Below are 21835 nucleotides of genomic sequence, written 5' to 3'. Positions count from 1 at the left end.
ACATTACAACAGTCGAGAAAATGTTTCAACTCAGTGATGCATGTGCTCTCCGCAGGAGGAGCCATTTGCAGAATCCTTGCGGGATCCCTGAGAAAGGAGTAAACAGTGACGGAGTGAGATTCAAAACTGTATAGTCCGTACCTGCCAAGTTTGGAGAAATCAATCCGGGAGATTTTCTGACTGGGGCAGTGGGGTTCGTGTGGTACTGTGGTTAATGAAATACGCTATGTAGGGGTTCCCTACTATTTTCTTAACAATATATAAACAATGCTATGCGCCATAAACTTCCAACTGGATTAGATTGAGTTGAAACTTTTTTTCCCAATGTGGCCAGACAAAGCCCTAGATGAGAACAGAAACAGGGCACAAAAGTAATTTGCAGGAGATATTCCTGTCAACCGTACAACCGGAAGAAATGATCGAAATCTGGGAGCCTCCCGGATTGTATAATCCAGGAGACTGGCAGATAGATAGTCTCCATTGAGCAGCAGAACACCTTCCTCAATTAATATGTGCAACAGAAGGAATGTGACACACTTCAAGTGGCCCTTGCTGCAATAAAACTGGATTCACCAAACTGGATTCACCAAGCAAGTGAGAACACGCAGAGGAAATTAAATTAGGTTATTACAATACTATGCAGGCAGCCCCTCACCCGCAGGAAGAATTTGTCATTAGATGAAAATGACCATCAACCAAGTTATGGAAACTAGTTTAATGCGATCGAAACAGACAGAATCGCTGATCAGGCAAAAAACATAGCCAGCTCTGCCTTAAAAAAAAAGTGTCTGATCAAGAATTCAACAATTCTAATTTGTAGTTTCTGTTGGTTCACCGTTTATGTATTTGTTTTCTGGTTCTCTATAAAGTCCGTGTGCTCTCGGTGGGGTGTGCACGTTAGGTTCTGGTACACATTCGCATGCGTTGCCTTAACTCGGTTGAGTCATTTTCCTTCACATAATTTTTCAGCAATAGACAGCATCTCTGCACATTCACTGTGCATCAGGCACAGTTAATTTTCTTGGTGCACGTGCGCTTCTGATACCTCAAAACAGTACACAGTGAATATGGGGCCCAATGCCAGACACAATTAGCAGAGCATGAAAACAAGAAATCACAGAAGCAAGCAGCCCTCTATAAATGTATACATAAGCTTCAGGCTTTCTTTAAACTTAAAAAAGTAAATAAAAAAAAACATCTACCATTAAAACAAAAAACTGCAATTGTTGAAAATTATAAAATGTCCTGCATGTGAACAAACAAAAGAAACCGCCTTTGTTCATTCATTTCGAAAATTGCAGTAGCAGGATGTGATTGGTGGCGATGAAGTGAGACATCAAAAGCTTGGTCCACATACAGAAAACACCAATTTTCTCAATACACTTTTTTCCACCCCTTACTGCTTGAAGGTATGCATGTCAATCACAAAGTGTTGTGAGATATTCAGTGCAATGGGCATATTTAATCAGCTCAAAGAGATTTCCAAGAGACCAAAACGTCTGTTTTCATCGTGTCTTCTTATTTACGCTTACTTTTGCACAGGGTTCATACAGAAAATTTGACTCAACATTCAAGGACACTAGGAAGGCCAAAATTCGAGGGTGAAACAAGCCTTATTTGTACACATAAATTGAAGAATAGAGAAATCCCTTTCTCTTAGCTGCAATTTCTTGCAGCTAAGCCGTTGCTGTGGTGGACACACACTTCTTGAGGTCGCTTTTATAAGCTGACTGTACTATTGTAATGATGGCATATTCAAGGAGTTAAGGGCGCTTTAAACTTCTTAAATTCAAGGGTTTCAAGGAGGGTATGAACCTGTTTTCTAACTGAACTAGCATATTTCTGTACCTATTTCTCTTTTCACCGAAGGTTCCATGTTTGTACAAGGTTCCTAGACCACAACAATTTCAGTAGTAGATGTCAGGTGTGCATTAAAGAGCACCTTGGTCGGCTAGATATTGCTACATGCTGCAAAATTACGATGTGCTCCTTCAGAACAATTCAACCTGTTTCCTGAAACACAAGCTAGACTACGGTAAAATCTCATCATGTAATGAAGTCACTGAGACATAGGAAATGACTGTTGTAAGCAGCACTTCATTAGAGAGGCCCTAAAACAGTGACAGGTGAAGTTTCTCAACACGCCTGCCTTTTGCGTGTGCGTGCGCTCTCTAAGGAATTACTCAACGATTCCGAACCTCCAAATGCATGTTGTCAAAACATGTGCCTTGTACGTCATAGCTATGCGAGTGCAAACAGTCGTGAGCAGGTGACATTCTACTATGATGGTTTCCTGTTTTCTTGTGTCTGTCATTATCAATGGGGCTCTAGTGATATAGACGGCACACTTCAAGCTGCATGCTCAGTGGTGCAACAGCCAAAATAGGATTTGGAGCAATTTTTGGAGCAGGAAAATCTTGCTTTTGGAGCAGGAAAATCCAAATTTGGAGCAGGTTACAGGGGAAAAAAAAACACTGTTTTGGAGCACTAAATCCCAAATTTGGAGCAGTTTCAAAACAACGCTTACTCATAAGCCATAAATTTACCCCGCATAATAAACGCGCCCCCCAACTTTGCATTGGATTTCGGGGGAAAAAAAGTGCGTTCATTACGCAAGTATATACGGTAATTCACATTAGCAGCGTAGGTGAGGGCAGGGGTGCGATCGGAGATCGTTGTTCGCAGCGCGCGTTCAGTTTCGCCGTGCACGGTTGACCTAGGCTGCGCCGTACGCACGCTCCGAACACGACTCGATCCGCCAGCAGTGCACTGCACGCAACTTTTTCCGCCAAAACGTGGAAAGTACACATGCATTTCTTCGCGAGTGGTTCCCTTTCGGTTTTTTTTTTTTCTGACGATATGTCTCGACGATCCGGCGGTAGTCGAAACATGCAGCGACCGAACCCTTGCTAGTTTTGTGCATTGCATCGCCTACAAAGATCATGCCGTCAGTGCTGGGTCGCTTGCTGTACCGTACAAGCGAGTTTCCCGTGGAGCATGGGTTCTCAAAGTGGGTTCCATGGAACCCTGGTGTTCCGCAGGCCCCTGCTCAGGGTTCCGCAAGCCAGTGATAAATTTTGGTGGTGCCGCGCTCGCCAATTAATTGGCTAAAATGGCAAACAAGAGGTGTGCTTGATCCACAGAACTTCCATTACCCATGCCCGAGTGTCAAAAAGCACATCACAGGGCGTAACGGCAGCGCGTGAACTGCGCAATAAATCCGCAAGCAGCTTATAGCCACTCAACCTTCAAAAACGGGCAGCGCGCCTAAGCTCTTGCATCTCGGAGGCCGTAACTTAAACATGCGCATTTCCCGTTTGTAGATAGGGTAGGTGCCGATAGCGTGCGCACTGACGTATAGTCGGAGGAATAAAAAACATTAATGCGCGGAGCACCACAAATGCATCCCGCGACAGAGCAAAAAACGGCGCTAGGTCCAAAAACGAAGCGGCGCAGTCCCCATCGCCACGGTCCTCAGCGGCAATCGTATGCAATACGTGACTGGCAGCAACGCCGGAATGGTTTGTGCTTATTTGTGCCTCAAAGCCCTTATGTTGCGTTAATCGCCGCGCGTAACACCGCGTTGGCAGCTAGCCGCGTGCTTCCATAAGTGCGTAGTCGCCATCGGTGATCGCGTCAACAGCCACCACAGTTTCGTCCGCAGCGGTTGCGGCAAACAAGTAGTTTCGTTTGGACTCGGTGCGCGCGTCGGCTGCGTGCCTTCAAACTGCGTATTCGCCATCATGATTGCGTCGATAGCGACTGCGGATTCGTCCATACTCGTTGCAGCAAATGATAGTTTCGTTTTGACTCTGTGCGTGCGTCGGCCGCCTGCCTTCTGAACCGCAAGGTCGCCGTCCATGATCGCGTCGATAACGGCGCGTTTCGTCAGCAGCGGTTCCGGCAAGCAGTAGTTGCGTTTTGACTCAGTGAAAAAATGTCAAAGATTAAGAGCACCGGCTACATCGCGATGGACGGACGATTTGTTGGCAACCAGCTCCCTAGCGAAAAATAACCAGATGTGCGCGCGGTAGTGAAAAGCGTGTCTGCTGATAAGACGCGCGCCGCGGCTGCGCTGCGAAGGATGTTGTGAGGCCTTCGCCGTGCTAGTCCCCCCCCCCCCTTAATCAGTCATGATGACAAGAATTTCAGCTTCCTCACTGCTTCTGTGCAAATAGAAACAAAATTTGCTGATGCATTCAGTAAATAAAAGCATGTTGAAGTAGTAAGCATTTATTGTTTCTTGATACTCTGAATAATTCGAAATAGTTTAATTAGGACATTTTAATTCGGTTAATTTGGGGGGGGGGGGGGGGGGTTCCTTGGCGCTTCATGGAGTTTAGCAGGGTTCCCCGGAACGAACATGCTTGAGAACCCCTGCCGTGGAGTATTCGTACCTGCTCCGCTCGTGCAACGTGCACAGATACGGCAAGGATCTTGTTGAGTCAACCGGCAATGGCGAACTGCTTTCGTTACTGCAAGCAACGCGCACTCGCGTCTCCGCGAGGTTTTACTGCATATACAACACGCCGCACTGCAACCAGCAGCGAAAATATTCTTCGGCGCCCCCACCAAACATGCCAACGTCTCGTTTGGCCACTCCAGTTTGTCGCGCTGGTACTACTGTAATGGTGTGTCAAGCTGCAAGTTGCCAACACGGCCTTTATTTCCCGCTAAATCTAGCGTAACCGAGAAATTTTGCAGCCGGTCAGCATTTTGGCGCAATTTAAAGTAGATCACGGTTTTGGTGCAGCTCAGCGCAAAAATACAAAATTTTATCAAATGGTGCAATTGGCATAGCTGTTGCACCCCTGCATGCTGTGAAAATGTGTCCAGCATGCGCCCACTCCTCTTAAGAAGCTTTTTCTTTGTAAAAAAAATAAAATTTTAAGTTATACACAGAAATCCAACATCAGGAGGTGTGTAGTCAAAATTAACTTTGCACACGCAGATGGACTCCGCTAGCTGTGTGTAACACCATTGTGCCCTTAATGAAATCGGTGAGCTATAGCTGACCTCGCAGCGAAGTTGACCTTGCAGCTATAGCTGACCTCGCAGCGAAGTTCTGCCTGTCCACTTTCTGTTGCACTTTTTCACCTTTTGCTGCGACAACCACGGCACAGTGAATGTGAACAGAGGCATTGACCCAATTTTGACTACCTCCTGCAGTAGGGAGAATGGCTGAGCAAACCTGCCCGACAAGCCGTACCTTTGCAGCATCTGGAGCACGGTGGCCGCGTGCGCCACTGGCGCTCACGACTGAGGATGTCGCGTGTGACGTCCACATCGTATTCAAGGATGCCCTGCATGTCAGCCAGGCCAAGGTCATCGTCTCTTTAATGGTGGCTCGCTTCTTGCCAAGCGCTTGGCCTTGATGGCTGCAATCTTTTCCACGGACAGGGCCTCAGACAGAGACCTGCAACGTGCGGCACAAGAAAAGCAATGCAACCAAGCTGTCTGGCTGTCATCAATATGTGCCCGGCCATGTGAGGCCACACAGCACATTTGCAGGCTATTAAGAGCTTACGTGATATAGGGTGCTGAGCAGCTGGTGTTTTTACAGGGCATACACAGGCCGGTACAAGGCCTTCATCTTGAGACAGCATGGTGCATGTTATATAGAGCAGCCCAAATGCTGCCAATGCAAACTAGTGCACACCAAAAAACTCGGAACGCTTCGCTAATAAGGTTAAGGCTTTTCGGATGCCCTAATTTTTCTTCAACAATGCCACAAATATGTCATTTGCAATGCCTAAATCATCCCTCTATTGCGAGCTGCCTCTGCCAAATGGTTACAGGTTGCAGAGTCGATAGGAGCCACACACCTTCACACAACAAAAAGAAGCACATGGCAACCATGGCATCACATAGCAAGCTGATAAAATAACTTTCTCTGTCTAGACAGCATACCTTTCAGCAATCCCTCGGCAGCACTTTATGCTAATCGGGGGCCGCTCAGAGTGTCACAACAATGATAGAGCTAATGAAGCCCATGTCTCTGCTACCAATCTTATTTTGTTTATTTCCTTTCATTGAAGTAAGTGAATATAGTAACTGAATAATTTAAATATTTTCTTCATTCAATCTACCTTAGATTGCAAAAGACACTACTGCTAACGCAGAGTAAATCTGCCCCACGGCCCGCTGCAGCAGTCGGGTTGCACATTGACCACGCCTAGAACCTATATAGGTTCTTTTAAAAAAAAGGTGCATATTGTCTTCCAAACAAAGAAAGCGACCATAACAGCGCGTTTCAATCTTTGAATCATGCTCCAAAGGCGGTTGGAACTTCCACAGTAGGCATGGCACCTGGAAGTGTTCAATAGAACACCACACTGCTATGAATGTGACTGCACTAGATCTTTCGCTCAATGACCCCACTAAACACAACGATCTAAGCTTATACAATACAGGTTAGAACAAGGGGGCCTGTTATGGGCCATCAATGCGAGACAATGAATGTGCCCATGAGGTCACCTGAGACAGAATGTGGCACCTGACATGCAGACAGGGGAGAAAAAAGCCTCATCAGCTGCATTAGTCACAGTCGGCACTACAAGACAATGGTGCTAGTGTCTGGAATCTTAAACAATAGCTAGCTGGACATCGCAAGCTCAAGTTATTTATTTCCAAAAAGGTTGCAAATGCAGCTCGATAAACACCCTACCCCTTACAGTTACAAGACATGGCAACGCGGATATGCCGTGTGATTTCTAGGAAAGTACAGAAATAAATAAATTTGCTAAATACAAGATAACACAACATACTCCACAAAAACAAGACTAAAAGAAATTAAAAAATTCTACAGTTTCACGTAATTTCACAAGTTACAGAGCTAAACACGGGATAAAAATATTGGCATAGAACCAAAGAGCTTGGTGCAAGAAACAAATGAGAAATGTGCACATGAATATGCAAAAGCAGTAAGCTGAACTGATGCATATTCATTAATGGTAGAAAAGTCAGTGTGATAGCCAGACCAAGCCTGTCCACCAGCAGCGTTCTGCACTCATCCTGCTCCAAGGCTTGTCTGGATTAACTGATGCATGGTCAGATATCTCCAAATTGTAATGAGTAAAACAAAAAAAGCCAAACACTGTGTAATGCACCTTTGACAGAAAATGGCAAGTCGAAGTTGTGCAATTTCTTACATAAGCAAGTTTTACTCTAATATTACAATCAGACCTTGATAGTACAAATATTAAATGATTGCGAACACTTGGTAGTGACGTGGCATCTTCAACGGTCAGACATCATCAAAGGGGTTCTACATTTTGTCCGACTTCTTTTTTTTTTTTTTTTTTTTGGGGGGGGGGGGGGCTTCCCATGACAGTTTCTCCATATTCAGGTAATGAAACTGTAAAGGTATTCAACAACACAGTTATGCACATGATTAGCATGTTAGACTAATTGCTTCATAACAAGGCAGCAGCGCTCAAGGACAGAATGGAAGGAGTAGGCTATCTGTTTTGCCTCTGTGAAACAGGTAGTCTACTCATTGCCACTGTCCCATGGAAACAGGTGTGATGGTCAGTCTGGTACACATGTGAACAAAAGCAGAAAAACAATATAGACAAAACTGCTATAACGGGTAAACTAGCCCTCCATTACTGCCAGTGTAATTGTACTCCTTTCACTGACAAATGTACAATGGTACATAAGCATCCAGGCAAGCTAACAAGGGCAATACACACAGTTAAACCTCGACATAATGAAGTCCATAAAATTATACATTTTCGTCGTTATGTCAAAATTTCGTTGTACTGAAATTTCACCTTTCATGCAAACACCCGAGTACAATCAACAATAGATTTTTTTTTTTTTATGGAAAGGGCCGCAATTATTTCTAAATAATCGAGCAACTCAAAAAAGCAGAGTTCAATGAGAGAAAAATTCATTTTATTTAATTTGAGAGTCGGCGACAAAAGATAAGGTTTCATGCTGTGTTGACGATATCTTCACATCAGCGATACAAATTAATCGAAGCCAGTCGCACTTCACGACCACTCCGCCCCCCGGCTGATAGTGCAGTGGGACGACGCTACCATGAAAAGCACCAGCAGTTGGGAGCGAATGCTTCGTCTGCCTCGCACATAAGTTATTATTTATTGTCTTGGTATTCTTTCGTGGTGGCAGCGAAACTTCGCTATATTGAAATTGTGTATAAACACACTTCGTTAGGTTGAAGTTCTTCTCAATACATGATGTTCTATGGACAAGAAGTTATGAAAACTTAAGTAAGCCGTTATATTGAAGTTCATTATACCGAGGTTTAACGACAATCTCACGAGACAGGCTGAGTGCTGCAAGGACGACTGTGTCATTGGGTTCCTCCTGTGAGTATGTCTGAAAAAAACTTCCAATTTCTTTGCACCGTCTTGTGATTGGTGACCAGAATTCCTTGTGCAAATTTGCCTTCACTCACTGTATATAAAGGCTAACCTTCTAAAGCATAATTCAGTTGCCAGTCGATGCTGTATTTTTTTCCCATATGTCTTCCTTTCATCCTGCCTTCAAATGCTGCAGTCTTGCCTGGATGCACAAATAAAGTGAACCCCGCAGGAGTGCATCATATTGAAAGCTGTACCTGATCTGCTCAGTGACCACAGGTGCTTCCTTGGGAGCATCCAAACGAGCCGAAAACTGCTCCTTGGCACGCATCTGCGTCTCCTGCACACATACAGGCAAAACATGGTGAAACCGCTGTGAACTAAACTGAATGTGATGCTGTTCTGCACGAATATATAATTACAGTGACCAAACACGGATTAATACAAATTCAATACAACAACCTTGCCAAAAAACAGGTGGTTGACTGATTTACAGGCTTCACCATCTAAAACCAGCACTGGGGCTATGGAAGACGCCCTAGTGGAGGCCTGTGGATTAATTTTGACCCTGTGAAGTACTTAAACATGCACCTTTATTAATCACACAAGCTTCCTTTTTTCCTTCCTGTCACTATTTTGTTGCTTGTCACGATGATTTCTTCTAGGCTTTAGAGCTCTAGGAACTTTAAATACTAGTCGAAAATGTAATGTCAGTAACCCCTTCCTTTAAGGTTATACAAAACAAAGCCACAGCAGCAAATACTATCAATAGCTAATTAAAGTGAAAGTAAGAGGCACAAGCAGTAGGAAAACAGAAAAGCTACCCAAGTCGCATGCCATTTTAGTACGGCTGGTGCCCGAACATTCCCAGCATGAAAGAAAACGAAGTGCATGCCCTGTAAGTAGCTCGTAAACAAAGTATGTGCCCTCTAATGTATGTGACGAGCCGCACAAGAATGTGCGGTGCAGTGTGGTGAAGGAAGAAGTTGGGAATAAACAGAGCTTCGCACGACCGCCATATGTGTATGTTCTTGAAGGTAAAATAAATAAACACATACACGTGACACCTGTCCTGTGTGCAAGTGTTTTCTCTCAATTTCCATTCCATTTTCTCACACTGTAAATGCAGGAACAAAAACTTGGGCATTGTGGCACGAATGAGACACCCCCTTTTTTTTTTTTTGTTCTCACGTTTGTGCGAAATTAAAGTGCGACAGCGGCCCTCACCTCGAGACGTGGCTTCTTGACCACCTCATTTTGGGGCTCCTCAGCTGTTCTCTTCACTGCAAGAAAAAGAATGCTTCTGACAGCGCTCAAACATGTCGCATCGAATTAGTTCCGACAAAAACTGTCATGTTATCCCTGGCCTTTCCATGAAACACCAATTCTTCAACACATCCCAAATGCTATTTCTACTAGAAAGAAAAAAGCTGGGCTGCTGCCCAATGTGACCAACCAGCAAGTGCACAGTAAATCAATCAATCAATCAGGTTTATTTCATTCTGTCAAGATACAGAAAGAAGGACTGTGACAAAAAGCTGTTTGAAACAAAAAAAGAAAGGCACACAAAAACAGTCCATCAGTTCAGCTGGCTGACTGCACGTTAGCGAGGTTTCTACTCGCACTCCAAAACGATCAGGTGAACAAGAATGTGCCCGTGATTAAAGCCAAGCTTGTCAGGTTTATGCCCAACTTAAGTGTACCTTCCTGCTTGAAACGGACTTGCTTTATTTTGGCACAAATTAATTTATTTTTTTTATGATGGAGTACAAAACCAGTTAAACAAAAACTATATTTTATATCAATACACAAGGCTGCAAAAAAAAAAAAAACAGAAGCAGCACCCTGCAATAAACATGAAACATGCACAGTGCAGTCTACTGTTAAAAGAAGACGTGAGCACATCTACACGAAGTTTGTCTGCTGCAAAGCCAGGTATTTCAGACAAGTTTTCACCACACTCTTCCTAACAGCTAATACTTTTCTGTCATCCCCCTCCCCCTTTTTTTTTTTATTACTGCCAAACTAAAACCCATACTCTACTTGCATAAACTTCGGTATCTTTGACATAAGGGTATGTCAAATACTACGTGATTTGATATAACTTATGTCTGCCTGTTGTGTAGTTTTAATATACGAAGTAGGTTATTCCATACAGAAGGCATCGCAGATCAGAGACGACTGCCCTGTGAAACACACAGAGTGAGACTTCTGTGACCGTACTAATTGCTTAGCTCCCACAGCATTGCCTGCCATGCGTGAAACTGAGTACACAATCTTGGAGCCCATTCTCTGGCATTCTCGCTAAGTTTGAAGGTGCTACAAGAGGTTGTCACAGTTAGTGAAGGGGAGGGTGCCCCGGGAAATGTGCCAACAAAGGACAAAACCAAACACTACACAAAGTCTGCCGACTTATGCTGCATATAGTGAAATGCTGATCACTGAGGCCTCCTTGTCATGCTATAGGTAGTGTCCAAAACATGGCATCTATGACGCGTTTCCAGCTCCGCAATTGCTTCTGGCACATGCAGTAAGCAAGAACAAAGCCTTCGTCATTGGGCGTGGATTTGGACACCACCAAATACCAATGAACAACTGCCATCAACATCGAAGCACTATCTCGGGTGTTAATGGATTCACTTCGGCAATTTGAACAGGAGAACACACGAGATGCCCTTGAGATCATATGCCAACAACTGCTGCTGTAAACGGCAGCCCTCAGCAGCCCATGCTGACCGAGTCGGGTAAAATCCTGCGTACGGTGCTATCACAGGGTGGTATGAGCGAGTTCCTCTCAAAAAAAAAAATCTAAAAAAGCAGCAGTGGCATTTTCGTTCATGTTCCCAAATGCAGGGTAAGTTGCATCTAAAGTAACTTCAAAAAGAGTACTGTCATATTTAACTTTTTTTTTGCACCATATAAAAGTCCAGACCCGCTAAGCTGAAGAAAAAATATTGGAAAGCATACGAGCGCCCTAAATAATTTACTGTAATACTTCTTCTACAACCTAGTTTTGATCTTGGTAGCCAGGAGTGGATTGTCGTCATGATGTCGTAATACACTGGCTCACCTCATTCCCGAGATTGCTGTGGCTGCCACACGTGAGCACAGCAAAAAGATATGCACGCCACCCACTTGTTTATTTTTTTTTATAAGCAAACATCATATCTAGCCTCATTGCTACACAACCTCAGCATAACAACATCACGATAATGTGTATGATGCCAAGTCAACGATGCCACTTAGAGACCAACTTAAGTTATATCATGAAAATATCTTGCCTTTCCCAGTCTAATACTTGCCAAGTGTCACCTTTTAAATGCAAGAAGCATGTGCTAGAAGTTCAACAACTTCTAAAGTATGCCAGTATTAATTTAAATTACGGCATTAAACATTTCTCTCCCTCTGTGCCTGAGGTGGACCATCTTATTTGGAGAGAGGCTTTACCACGGCTAATCGGCCATCACATGTCACACAACATGTTGCCAGATGCACTTTCTGCCATGCCAGGAGGTCACACCAGCATGACAGAAAAGGCACCTTGCCATACAAGTGTCGACGACGATGACCTTGTCTATGCTTTCACTGTGCAACCAGTAACGTCTCTTGCCGTCAACGTGTGATTTGTGCACATTGCACTCTCAGTGAGCATCAATAATGGCTGATAAAAAGGCACACTATAGCCAATTTCAATTTTGGATGCATGTCGTAGACTACACTGCACAAGTCCAGGTCCCTACTGAACATTTCTACCACACTCAATGAGCTTTATTTATTTTTTAAATGCAGAAGTACAGCAGACACATAATGAATCTCCTTCTGGCCTTGATGAGCTGGGGTGCTCTGCTAATGAGTTAATAGTACACTGTGATTGACTGGTACCTCAATTTTGGTGATTGTGCTCAAGTGCACTGTAATTGTTCATTGCCTTCATGGTGGGGGATGCACTGGTATTGAAACCATTTTATTTGCTTATTACTGGTATGATGAACTATGTTTTGTATTGATTTCAGAATACATAATTAATTTGGTGTCAGCCAATCAATTCCTAAGATAAATAGTTAACATTTAACTTTCATTGTTTGAGGCCACTATGGAAAACAGTGGCATCAGAAAAATTCAGTTGTAAGGCTTTGGTTAGATAGATAGGAAGTAAGAAATATTGGAAGCAATTTCTTTCTGTTCATTCACAAATGAATTATTTTGCCATATTTACTGCCACTAACTTGGCAAATTTTGAAGGCTTATTACTAATGATTGAATTGAACTTAAAATAGCTGATGATGATCAGATCCAGAAATGGCCCCAACATTTTATTCCTTACTCTTTCAGCTATCAGATCATGCCTTAGAAATTTTTTTTATGATGCCATTTTTTTTCATATTGAACAATGGAAATTAAATGTTACTGGTCTTAGAAACTAATATTGCTACACCAAAACTATTTACACATTTGAAATCGGCAAAAGGAATGTAACAGGAACGTAAAGCTTCATTAATATAATAAACAAACAAAATCGTTTCAATACATAATATAATAGAACAATTTTAATTTTAACCTATGCCGCTTAAGGTCGCTAGATATTTCAAGGTAATGCCACTTTTTCATTTAGCAGCCGTCCTATTAATCGCAATCTCCTGCCATTGCCCGTGCGTAATTGGCTTAATGTAGTTACGTGGCATTTCTACATAACAGCACTGATCCCTGGTGCAACCAAAAGGTTCCAAACTTTTTTTCCCCGTAGCATGCTTTACGCCAGCATATGCATAAATAAAGATTTACTGCATGGAATACAGTTTGCAAAATGTATTCATGATAAATTTACTACGACACAAAATAGAAGCAATTTGTTTTTTTGTTTTGTTTTTTTCACACGTGTTGAGAGGTTTGGAACTGGCACTCCATGTAGGAGGAGGATTACACGAGGATAGGGTAAGGCAAATGGTGCTCAGGATCGTTCAGACAAGGCGCGCTAAATTGTCTTTTAGTAAGCCTTTAAACTATCCTTACTGAACAATCAAATCAATTCTCAGTCTCACTAGAACAAACTCAAGGGTCCTGTGGTCACTGAATCAAGGGTAAGTCAGGTGGAAAGGGTAAGCTTTTTCCTTGTAGCACTCCCCCCCCTTATGGCCTTTGCTTTCCTTGCTTTCAGCGACTACTAGGCCCGCTAGGTAGTATTACTCGACTTAATGCCCCCCCCCGTTTCACATTTCTCAAATATTCTCACACTGGAATAGAACCCACAGCATGGCAAACCACAATGTATCATTAGGCTGCTTAGTCTTACTCTCTCCGGACACAAGTGATGATACAGCACAGAATGGCCCGAGTGTGGATGCACCTACCATCCGCACTCGGACATGCCTACCCACTACCTACCCACTACTACCTTGTTGTGGGTATCTCGATGGGGGCGCTCTGTCGATATTGGCAGATGTGGCTGTCTCCCCCCCTTCAGGTAGGCAAGGATGGTCCTGCAACAGGTTGGACACCATTAGCCCATGTGGCAGCTGGTCAGAAAACCTCTGCTGGGCCAGATGCCATGGCACTTTAGTAAGCCTACCATGTTATGCACATCGCCATCTGAAGGACCTACTCTTTTTCCTATCACAGGCTGCTTGTGAAACCTGCACGCCACTTTGTGGCCAGTCCAGTATGAAACTACATTCCCTAGTGTTGGATCACAAAAGAAAAGTACTACAGTGGAATCTCGATGATACGATCACGGCTAATACGAATTTCCGGATGATACAAATTTTTCTGTGGTCCCGGCCGAGCCCCATTACTTGGCAACGTGCTAGAGAACGGTTGTTACGAATCGATGTTTGACCCGCGTCGGTTGATACGAATAAACGCCGCCCCACCGATGGCTGCGAAAGAGAACAGCGCGCAGTCACGCACTTTCTCCCTTTCTCTTTTGGTGCGGAGCGGCGGACACGGCACCAGACAGCGCGGAGGCCGCAACTGGGCACGAAGAGTTTGAACCGGTGGCGCTTTTGTTGCTTTTGTGCTTTTCCTCCTTTTGCGCGTGCCATTGGCCGGACGGAGTGGCTCAGTGCTTCGGGCCGCGTTCTTTGTGTTTGCGCCATTTTGCCTAGTCGCAGCGAGCTATGTCTACCGAGATACAATCTGGGCCGATTCGCATGGCCGTACGCCGAGGCATGGGAGCCTCCGTTGGTGCATCTTCCGGCGACTGCGTTATCGGTGCCGATGGCACAGGGCGATTCTCTGTTTCGCTGCCGGAGTCACATGGTGCAAGATAGCGCGGCACGTAATCCACGGTGCAAGGCAGCGCGTGCCGGCACGTTCAGTCGGGTGGACCTCCGCTTCTCCCGCTAATCGCCGTATTTTTCTTGCCGTATAGGAGGCTTGCGCTTCCCTATTCCGAAGGCGTGCTTCGTCCAAAATTTCTTCAACGAGCGACGATCCATCACTAACCTGGGAGCTCTCAGTAATCCGAATTCTGCGTGTCAAGTGAAGACGCCGGCGTGGTTTACGAAGCAAACAACTGCGGTTGCCATCTTGCCCCTGTCACAGCAGCAACCAATGGAGAGACGCCTTTCAACACGGCAGCCAATCGGAGGCCCGCTTTCATCGGAGGGCCCGTGTGACTACCTTTTGCAGACCCGAGCTTCTTTTGTTTTGTTTTTTGCGTTTGTTAAAAGATGGCGACTACGGATGAATTAAGAAGCGGAACGGCGAAACCTTGAGCTTTCGAACGATACCAAGATGGCGGCGCTCGGTGGCGGGAAATTCGAGATATGTCTCCATGAGCTGCAGTGATTTTGTGCAATTTAAAGCTGTTTTCTGACCCTGTGCACTGACGAATTAATTTTTTTTCGGGCACTTTTAGTGCACTATCAGCCTAACGATTTTGATGCAGCGTAGATTAGGCGTTGCAGATACCGAAACGCGTGGTTTTCAAAAATCGATTTTTTTCTCGAGATTTTCGCGATCTGATCCCCGCATTGGCTAGCTTTAATTGCGTTTCGATGATACGAATTTCGGCTAATATGAATATTTTTCGTGACCCCGTGAGATTCGTATCATCGAGATTCCACTGTACTTATGTGCAAAATGCCTTGAGGAACATACACTTTTTTTCAGCACCCTTGTATGTTCAAATCCTTCCCCAATATGTACTTGAAAACAGTAGAACACTGTTTAAAGCATTGCTACAGCCTCGAATTTTTGGCGCACATTTTAAAGAACAGCACTGTCCCTCTTCTGCTGCCATTTTTCTGACACTCTAGTCAGATGACAGGGTTTGCGCATCTGCTGTCTGGTGTAGGATGTTTATTTCTGTAGGATGTTATAAAACATCATCACACTCCCTGACATCATGAGGATCGTTCCCATAAAATGTGCACCGCGAGAATGTTGCCGTGCTTAGCCATGGCAAAGAAATAGAGCTCAACCAGAAGTGGCCCTCACGCTATGCACAACTTTGCGGTGCCCCTAAAAGGCAAGAGGGTGAAACTATAGGATCGAAAACTAGCAAACTAGCGCGAGTTCCCAACAGAATGCATTGTACATATGCCCAAGAAGAAAGATGCATGCAATTTAAATGATCTCGAAAGGCACTTTCCAACAGCACAGTTATTCTCTGATGGTGCAGGGGTCCCAACATTGATCCACAAAGGGTTAAGCCAGAGCATATTCTTGCGTAATAAAATACCATGGCTGCTCTGCTACTTCAATGCTCCACTAGCACAAGAGACAACAAAGAAATCCACTTCCAGTGCTGGAGAGAATAAGTTCCTCACTGGCCAGAGCAACTCACCTTTCTGTCAGGACGCCTAACGACCGGGATGTTTTCAGCCTGAAAAAAGAAAATGACAATTATGAAATGTCACAAACTTGAACATACCAAAGTGACCTCAGATTTAAAAGAATGCAGCTGCACAAACAGCCGGAAACTAGAAGTACTTTTTAGAAGTACTTTCTTTGGTGCAAAGAACAAAACTTGGTCCAAGGTCCCAAATAGAACGTCTGGTTAAAGGGACCATCTACTAATTTTTCATGACACCCCTCCCTCTTTTGCGAAGTAATCAAGAGTGTCCATCAAGAGTGTGAAGTAATCAAGAGTGTCCGCAGCAGCTTATTCAGAAAATGATGTGAGAAAATTTTCTGAACCAAATTTTCTGCATATGCGATTCCTCGATGATAAGTACGAATGACAGCAAGACCGACAACCAAGAGCATCAGCTAGAGCCCATAGAAAAAAGCAAACTCTTAGCTAGTGTGCCTTTGGCAATGTGAAAAGTAAGGTTTTTAAACTTTGCAATCAAAAATATCTTAAGATGTGTGCAAATAGTTATGGGCTTCTGGAGAACTAATCAATATGCAGATATGCTTTCTTCTTTTTTAATGGACATTCAAATGCATTCTGATTTCCTGCCCCCTTTTTAGAGTGACGGTGAGGGCACTAGCCGGAAGGCACCACTAAAGCAGCAATGCCTCAATTTTTTATCAATCTTTTCAAGATCATTACAAGTTTTTGCAATGGTAACTGGAACTTTGCAGAGCAAAGATGTGGTCTATGGGCTGGATTCCAGAGTCCGAAAATTCACACTTTGCATTTTTTGCTTAAAGGGACACTAAAGTGAATTACATTTATGATGTATACTTTAGGTCACATTGGATAGGTCATATCATAAGAAGCCAACAAACAATGACACCAAGGGAAAATTACACATAGGGAAAACACATAGGGGAAATTACTTGTACTTACTAATTGAATTAAAGAAATGATAAATTAATGGAAATGAAAACGCATGAAAAAACAACTGTCCGCAGGTGGGGAACAAACCCACGGGAAACGAACCCACAGGGAACGAACCCAAGCCACAAGTCCTCCCAAGTAGCACGCTGACCAACAGCTTCATGCAAAGCTTGCTCTGGTCCCTTCGAGTATTGTACAAACCAGACAGATGATGCCTCGAATTCACACCCGAAAGTGACTTTAAGACCTCAAGTGTTGAGACATGGTGTGAGAGGTACATATGAGACCGTCTGTTCCTATGCATTAAAATAAAATAGTTGCGGAGCTGGTGTTTTCCTTGGCAAGCAGACAAACACTCCATCCCTCTCACTGGCTTTCTGTGTGCCATTGGGAGAAACTTCAAACAAAGAGCCAAGTGGTTTGTGTATGGGAAAGTCTTTCGAATGCTTTGCACCTGAGTGCAGGCATCTCCTCGTCCCCTCCATTTTGAACACTAGCCAACTAAATCAAAGTAGGACTTGAAACGAAGCCATGCCAAGCATAGGTCTTCGTGCCGACTCCGGTAACAGTTACTACAATAAATTTCACTCACTCACAATTGGCCTGTATCATTAGGTGATCGGGAAAGTCCAAGCAGGTTTTTCTTAACCACGATTTAGCAACATGTGTAGAATATGCAAAACATGGCATAGCCAATCTGAATTCAAAGTTATGGAAGCAATATACAAAATATAAGATTGTCTTTACTGTCCCTTTCAAACTAAATATGCACCTATCAGAGTCAAACACACAATTTCTCTAAATTCACAGGTTGCAACTTCAATACTCCTATGTGGCCGTATCAAAGCTTCTACACAACAGGGTCAGCCTTTTTCCCATCTAGCTCCTGTGCTTCCCAAGATTCCAGAGGCAATGGCCATGGAGCCTCGTGTTACTTCTAAATAAAGCAAAGTTATCTGCACTATCATTTTCTCCATTGCCCTAGCCATATATGGTGTTTGTTTAGAGCATACAGAATCATTAAAAATGCCTGTCGCAGACAGCATAACTGTAGTCATGGAGCTCGATTACTAGAAGTTGCAGACATTACTCACACGAAAAAAGCTAAAACAACTAATAAACCAAATTCTCTAATTACCTTTTAAATTTATACTTTACGCCACATATTGCACTTTATGAGTTGTAGCCGGTAAACTTGCAAGGCTTGAGCACATCCACTTAAAGCAAGTACTGAGGATGCACCGGTTTTGTCTCCATCTTCGGAATTAATATCTCAACTTGTGTTACAAGTTTGTTTAAGTGTAATACACCTTGTGAGCTCACAGGTTACAATTAGTAAATTGCAATATGTGCCGAGTAAATTAGTGCATTTTTCTAATTAGTCAATTACACATTTTGAGTTCTCAAGCAAGTAATGTCCACCTATGAGTAATCCAGCTCAATGACTAGAATTATGCTATCTGCTACAGGTGATTATTAAAAATTCTACTTGATCTAAAAAAAAACACCTACTATAATCCTGCATGGCCAAAGACAAAGTAACGACGGTGATTTCAAATCTTGTACAATGCATTGAACACTAAAACTATGTTGTGCGGAGTAATGGCATAGAGAACTCTGCAATCTTTTTTGTTACTCCCCAACAATTAAAATTTAAATTCTACAGTTTAATGTCCCAAAACAGCACAGTAGCTTAAGAGGGACGCTGTAGTAGAGGACTCTGTATTAATTATGGCCCCTGGGGTTCTATAACGTGCACCTAAATATAAGTGCATGACATTTCCATTTCTCCTCCATTGAAATGTGGAAACTGGGGCGGGGAATCGAACCTGCAACAATGTGCTCCCCAGAATGCCACTGACACAGACAAAAGTAAACTATACTAGTTTTTGAAGCCAAATATACAAATGAAATAATTTTCTCATAGTTTGATCAAGAGTTTGGGCAAGCAAACATATTTGCTTTGCACATGATTACATTGCTAGTTCAAGTTTAAAAGGCATGCTTAACTTAACCTATCCTCATTATGCGTTGTTTTGAGTCGACCAGAGCCACAAATGTAAGCAATAGTTGTTCAGGAACCGACAACCGATTGTTTATGGTATGTATCCTGTTTAACGCAATGAAAACTTATTGTCCAGAGTGCGCAATCCTGCGGCAGTAATGTGGAACATCTTGTGGAAATTGTTTTTAAGAATTTTTCTGCATGCAGTCATGACGTGTTTATGTAGCCACTTGTCAGAAATGGTGATAGGTGAGCGTGAGTGATTCAAGCCTCTGTGATAGGTCAAAATGGCTCGGGCTCTGCCATTTGGGCTGCACTCGAACCATTCTGACCTATCACGGAGGGCTAATGGTGGATTTAAATAAAAACAGATTGGAATAGTTTTACATTATACCGGCAGAATTGCATTTTTTCCTTATTTTTTTCTTTATTAGTCCCTGAAATGCTGACTGTTGAGGCTATTGATATCTGTAATGCCTATTGGTGCCGGAACATTTCAGGACGCAACATTTAGATTAACTGAAGAATGAATCAGGAATGTATTTAAATATCTTCAAGCAATTGGAGTTCATGTGCAGAAAAAACGTGCTAGATATAAACGGAAGTAAGACATCTTCCTGAAGTTTGTGACTGCATTCGAGCATATCAAGCACACTGCCTTGGGGCTCATGCACCCTGGCAACTCACTGAGATTGCGTGAATGGTCGCCAAATGGTTTGCTTTGATCAAAAAGCGACTTCTTTGGGTCAGTTTCTCACACTTGATGTTCAGTTGTGTGACTGCACTCGCAAACATACTGAACTAATCAGCAGTGCGGGAGGCAGAACGCTTATTTTACGTGGTTCTGGTGGTGAACAGACCTTAAAGGCATCGATTGCGAGACATTCGGTGTTTGTGGACAGGCAGGTTGCATTTAGCAGTGTGACCAGGTCGCCGTGAGTCACGCGACCTCACTCAATCGCCAGTGTGAATGCGCCCTTAGCTTGCCATCTCAGTAGCGTATGCAGAAGCTGTGTCCCGACAATACAAGGACATCATCCCTTTTACCCCCAAACGTTGGCCCATCATTGGGACAGACGAAGCATGGCAAAACTGGTGACGCCAACATTATTCTTGCATTATTCAACATGATGCTTTATGTTTCTATGATGGTGGCAAACTGTTGAGATTTTCTATGCAAAATAGCTTTGCATAATCTTATGTTTGCTATAATGTGTGAAGTGGCCTCCCTGTGCAAAACCACAGGAAAACCAAATTCTCAGCCTATATACCTCAACAGTACTCGTAAATAACGAAAAGTATCCGCAAATCCACAATACCCCTCAGTTTCGAATAGCGAATCGAATACCGCAATATTCCATTCGTTATTCGAAATATTTGAACACGCCTCTGTACGCACGCACGCGAGCGTGCACACACACACACACACCTTATGTAAGGATATGGGTCATGCATTTCATCAGCTTCGCTGGCGGCGCGTTCTTGTGCTGCTACAGCTGCATATTTGTAAGAGCACCCGAACCAAACCACAGGCACTCGTGTATAATGCAAGTACAGCGGTGGCGCACGGATGCAGGAAGGCTGTGCCTCGACAGCGACAGCCCTCGCTGACGCACGCAGGGCTTCATGACTTAACGAGCAATTCATCCAAAAATTACACCTGTGGCCACCGAATGCACAAGAGCAACGACGGCTGCTCTTATGCTTTAGATACCGATGATGAACGAGCACGCACTCGCACAACAGCGATGCGCACAAGAGACGGACGGAGCAGACGTCCAGCATCGAAGGGGTACTCACCGCCGCTTGTCGCACGTACACCGGGTGAGACAAGTGCACATTTCTGAGAAGAAAGAGCAAGCACTGCAGCGTGTAGTACTCCCGAGGTGCCCCATCTTTTCCGGACCTAGAAACACAAATCCACGGATCGTGGACGGCTTTTCCAATGAAACTGGCAATGAAACTCTACGCGATAAGTGTGCGACTGCAGTCGACCAAACAACTGTCGTAGGCTATACTCTAATCGTCCTAGCGCAAGAATTTTCTTCAAGGTAGCACGCTGTCAGACGTGTGTCGGTACGAATAGCGCAGGTTGTGTCAATATGCGGACCACGTAATGCCACGCCGCGGACAGGATGCCGCTGCGCAGCTGCGCACTGACACGGGCACATCGCTGCTTCGATTTACTGTGTCTCCGCAATCTAGAACGGCACCAGTCCAGACTTAACAGCGATCGGACTAATAATCCGACAGAATCGATATAACCGCTGTCAACCTCCAGTCACCACAGGAGCACACGGCCTAAGCCTAGACAGGACAAAATAATGCGCTTTTCCAGCCTTAAAAGGAGCGTTTGACCCAGCACTCACCCCCCACGAGGTAGTTGGTCTTTACGGTCTTCGGCCAGGAGTACTCGTCGAAGATTATTGTGAGTCTTCTCATGATATCCTTTTTGTTGACATTGAACTGTCGCAGCAGGCTCAACGGGTCCGCCATAATTGCTAGAAACTCATGCGCGAGTCCGCGCAGCAGAAGGCCCCTTCGTGGACGTAAACTATTCCGTTCCGTAGTGCTGTACAGACCAAGTGCAGACGACACGCGGGTCAAGATGCCGAGAGTTGGTTTCTTTATGCAGAGCAATGAAACCGCGGAATTGGTCAAGCAGTTGAGCTCGGCGTTACCATTTTCTTTTCTTTCACACTAAACGCACATCGGAATAGACGCTTGATGTGATTACACACAGAGTTCCTGCATTTCAATACCATTACTAAA

The 21835-nt window shown here is 44.0% G+C and overlaps 1 protein-coding gene across 1 annotated transcript in view; it reads right to left on the bottom strand.

Annotated features, from left to right (window-relative positions):
- Positions 1-21559, bottom strand: part of LOC119435161 (parafibromin-like) — a 66401-nt gene extending 44842 nt beyond the window's left edge. Inside the window, 7 exon segments of the mRNA XM_049659725.1 lie at positions 5052-5103; positions 5210-5334; positions 5336-5416; positions 8588-8670; positions 16117-16155; positions 20864-20969; positions 21477-21559. Coding sequence (XP_049515682.1) covers positions 5052-5103; positions 5210-5334; positions 5336-5416; positions 8588-8670; positions 16117-16155; positions 20864-20969; positions 21477-21559 — 569 coding nt within the window.
- Between the last annotated feature and the right edge of the window lie 276 nt (positions 21560-21835).

Source organism: Dermacentor silvarum, unplaced genomic scaffold (assembly GCF_013339745.2).
Source record: "Dermacentor silvarum isolate Dsil-2018 unplaced genomic scaffold, BIME_Dsil_1.4 Seq486, whole genome shotgun sequence".
Taxonomy (NCBI): Eukaryota; Metazoa; Arthropoda; class Arachnida; order Ixodida; family Ixodidae; genus Dermacentor; species Dermacentor silvarum.
Note: the sequence above shows the minus strand (reverse complement) of the source record. Positions and strands in the feature narration are given on the sequence as shown.